General features: G+C 32.3%; 1 protein-coding gene across 1 annotated transcript; it reads left to right on the top strand.

The window, feature by feature from the left end:
• The first annotated feature begins 267 nt into the window (after positions 1–267).
• LOC123205764 (MAP7 domain-containing protein 2-like) lies at positions 268–2958 on the top strand. Its single transcript, XM_044622793.1, has 2 exons — positions 268–739; positions 2547–2958. The coding sequence occupies exons 1-2, from the start codon at positions 329–331 to the stop codon at positions 2715–2717; spliced, it is 582 nt and encodes a 193-aa protein (XP_044478728.1). The 5' UTR covers positions 268–328; the 3' UTR covers positions 2718–2958.
• Positions 2959–3192: the final 234 nt, after the last annotated feature.

Genomic DNA, 3192 nt, shown 5'->3' with positions numbered 1-3192 from the left:
TAATTTTTTATTACCTTTAACCAAACACAATAATTATTTATACCTATCAAATTTTATCAAACATAGTAATCATTTATACCCAGAAATCTTCTAAGTAATTTATCTTTAAGGTAATTTTTTTATTTTAGTAATCCAATATTACCCAAACCAAACGCCCCCTAAAGGATTTGCAATTTTCGATTTGAATGAAAGTTTAGAACAAAATGATTTACGGGTGGGAAGTTGTGATTACCTTAAACCTTGGGTGAAACAATAATTTACGCTAAATTGAATTAATTTCCCTAAACCTTGAAGCCCTCTTGGATTGGCTGGAGCACTCAACTCTTGAATGGCCTCCACCGTCACCCGCTCTCTCCGCCGTTCTCTGACGCGCTCTTTCTCCTCCACCACTGTGCCCCCACCACCGTCTCAACCCAGCCATCGCAACAACCATCAACAGACCCGCCAATTCTTGGGCCCAAACTCCTTTCTCGGCAGTTGGGAAGCCCTTAAAGACCCAAAAGAGGCCGAAAGGAAACTGGCTCTCTTGAGAAGACAGTATGCGAAACAAGTTAAAGAGACCCGCAAAGCCTATATCGAAGAGATGGAGATGCTGAGACTCGAAAAGCAGAGAAAAGACGAAGCGAAAAAAGAAGCTATTCGATTGGCTAATGAGGAGCGTAAGAAGTTGAAAGCGGAGGCGGCTAAGGTTCGAGCCGAAGAAAGAAGGATTGCTCTAGAAGAATTTCGCCAAGTCCTTGTATGTATCTAGTTGTTCATTTTTTTTGGAAATTTTAAGAACTTTTGCTAATATAGTTCTTATATTAATTTCATAAAATAAAATAAAAATAATTTTGCTAATACCATATGATTTGAAAGATGCAAATCTGGGGTTAAAGTCCATTAATTTAATTTAGAATTTTTTTAGTGCATTTCATGTAGCTCTTAATTGCACATGCGAATAATTTCTTTCAAGCTTTTGTTTGAAACTGAGTGCAGATGTTGGTTTCGGAAAAATTGGATAGGTAAGAGATATTTCTGTGTAAATTTCGAGGATAGGTCTCTGCTGATTTCAGGGAAATGATAATAATTAGACTTAAAATAATTGTAAGTTTTGCAAATTTGTAGTTGCTGGAGTTTTGGGGTACTGTATTTTTAGAAATTCCTAACATTAACCTACAAATGGTTGAACAAACGGCTTTTTACTTTTTGGATTGATAAGTATTTGTATATTTTTTGATTGCCTGTGTATATTATGTTGTTGATGAAATTTGAATGCTTATGCTGCTATTGAACAATTACATAATTATACTGAAATTAATCATGAATTGTTAAAGCGATCCAAGTTTGTTGTAGAATAATTGGAATCATGGTTAAAAGTAGCTGCTTGTTACTGTCTCATACTCCTTTTATGTAAAAGTAATATATGTGTCAATCAGCATGAAGCAAATTTCTAAGCTATATTTTTACTTTTTTTAGTGTGTTTCATTTTTTTTTTAATCGCACATGTTAACATGTTCTTTCAAGTTTTGTTTGGAAAAAATTTAGATGAGTTAGAGATCTTTTATGTGTAAATTTTGTGGGGAGCTCCTTGTTGATTTTTGGGAAGTTTTATGATGATAATCAGGTTTTTAAAAATATGGATTTTTATGAATATCAGAACTATTGGAGTTTGCCAGTATTTTATTTGTAGAAATTCTTATCTATGAACCTATACATACTTGAACAAATGGTTATATTTCTCTTTGGATTTATAAGTCTTTGTATGTTCATTATCAGATGTAAAGTATTGGTTTTTATTGACTTCGCATTTTCTTGCTTGCGAGCATTCTTACATTGTTTCCAAAGTATTCTGTTACTTTATTATTGTGGTTTGTTTTAGTTTGAATTAGTTGACTTTGTAGATAGTTACAACCTCAGTCTGACCTTATAACATGATAAGAATGATGGTGTTGCTTCTTGATTCACAGGTTTTGGCATCTTACATATCAGCAGATTGGTATATCTTTCTAGTAAAATTATGCAAAATAAGCTTATGAAATTCACATGAGAAAAATTTTGAGCTAGAAAACATTCACGCATCTAATCATTCTTTTATATATATATTAGAGTTTCATACTTCAAAGAATGTACTTGGTGTTATGTTCATGCTATTAGTTCAAACCTTTTGAAAAAAAAAAAAAAAGATGCTTTAAGAAAATTAGAAAAAATTGTATTACTTGAATTGTTTTAGTTCATAAGTGGTTGATTAATGAGTACTATTTTGTATACCAATGATAATGTGTTACCATGTAATTAAGTGTTACTTTATTTTTAATTTAAAATCACATAATAACATAGTGGCCCACTATGTGAGGAAAAACTTTGATTTTTAACTCGAGTAATATTAAGTCAGATTTGATTATGGCATCTGGTCAGTTATCTGTTGTTATACTTGATATAAACTGATTTTTTGTTTCTGTTAACATTGCTTATATTTGTGACATGGTACTTGTTTCATCATGCCACATTGATAGGCCATACATGTGTCATATGCCTTAATTTTATTTCTTTTATATTGAATGCAGTTAAAGGAAAGAGCTGAGAAGCTTGAAAACTGGAGAATGAAAGAAAAAGCAAGGGTAGAGAAGAAGAAAGAGAAGATTGAGCTCATACATCGACAAAGCTCTGTGTGGATTGACGAAGATCAATTGGAGAAGAAGCTTGTGGAAGCTGTGACCGAGACCAGACCCTTCTAATTTTTCATCCTTTCATCTGGTTTAGCTCTTTGATATCTAAATATGGCGTTGAAATAATTGTCATTAGTGTATTTTGAAGAAATTTTTGGGACATATGAAGACAGAACTTGAAGGTAGCTTCACTGTCTTTGTAATCCATGTTTATCCATCTGATCTCATTTTTATACCGTTTATCCTTGTATCATTGAAGATTCTTGGTTTTATTATTAATTATCCTAGAAATTACAACAAACTAAACCAATTTGCGTCTCATTTTTTTTTTTTTTAAAGTGGTGTCTCAGTCCAGAGATTTGTGAGTGACTCTTTGAAGATAAAATGACGAGCATCGTCTAGTAGCCGCTTTGATTTATACATAGTCAAGTATCATGCAGCATTTTAATACCTACTCAACCCACCTTTTTCACTAAAGTTTTCTCAAAATTGAAGGTGACGATTACGAAAAACAATTAAAATAACCCATTTGAAGGTGTATACA

This window comes from Mangifera indica, unplaced genomic scaffold, assembly GCF_011075055.1.
Source record: "Mangifera indica cultivar Alphonso unplaced genomic scaffold, CATAS_Mindica_2.1 Un_0015, whole genome shotgun sequence".
NCBI lineage: Eukaryota > Viridiplantae > Streptophyta > Magnoliopsida > Sapindales > Anacardiaceae > Mangifera > Mangifera indica.
The sequence above is the reverse complement of the archived record's forward strand: the minus strand, read 5'-3'. Positions and strand labels throughout refer to the sequence as shown.

Excerpts from the sequence above, each read along its gene's own strand:
- LOC123205764 (XM_044622793.1), top strand. The coding sequence starts at position 329 with ATGGCCTCCACCGTCACCCGCTCTCTCCGCCGTTCTCTGACGCGCTCT. Across the intron at positions 740-2,546 it reads AAGAATTTCGCCAAGTCCTT|TTAAAGGAAAGAGCTGAGAA; the intron begins GTATGTATCTAG and ends TATTGAATGCAG.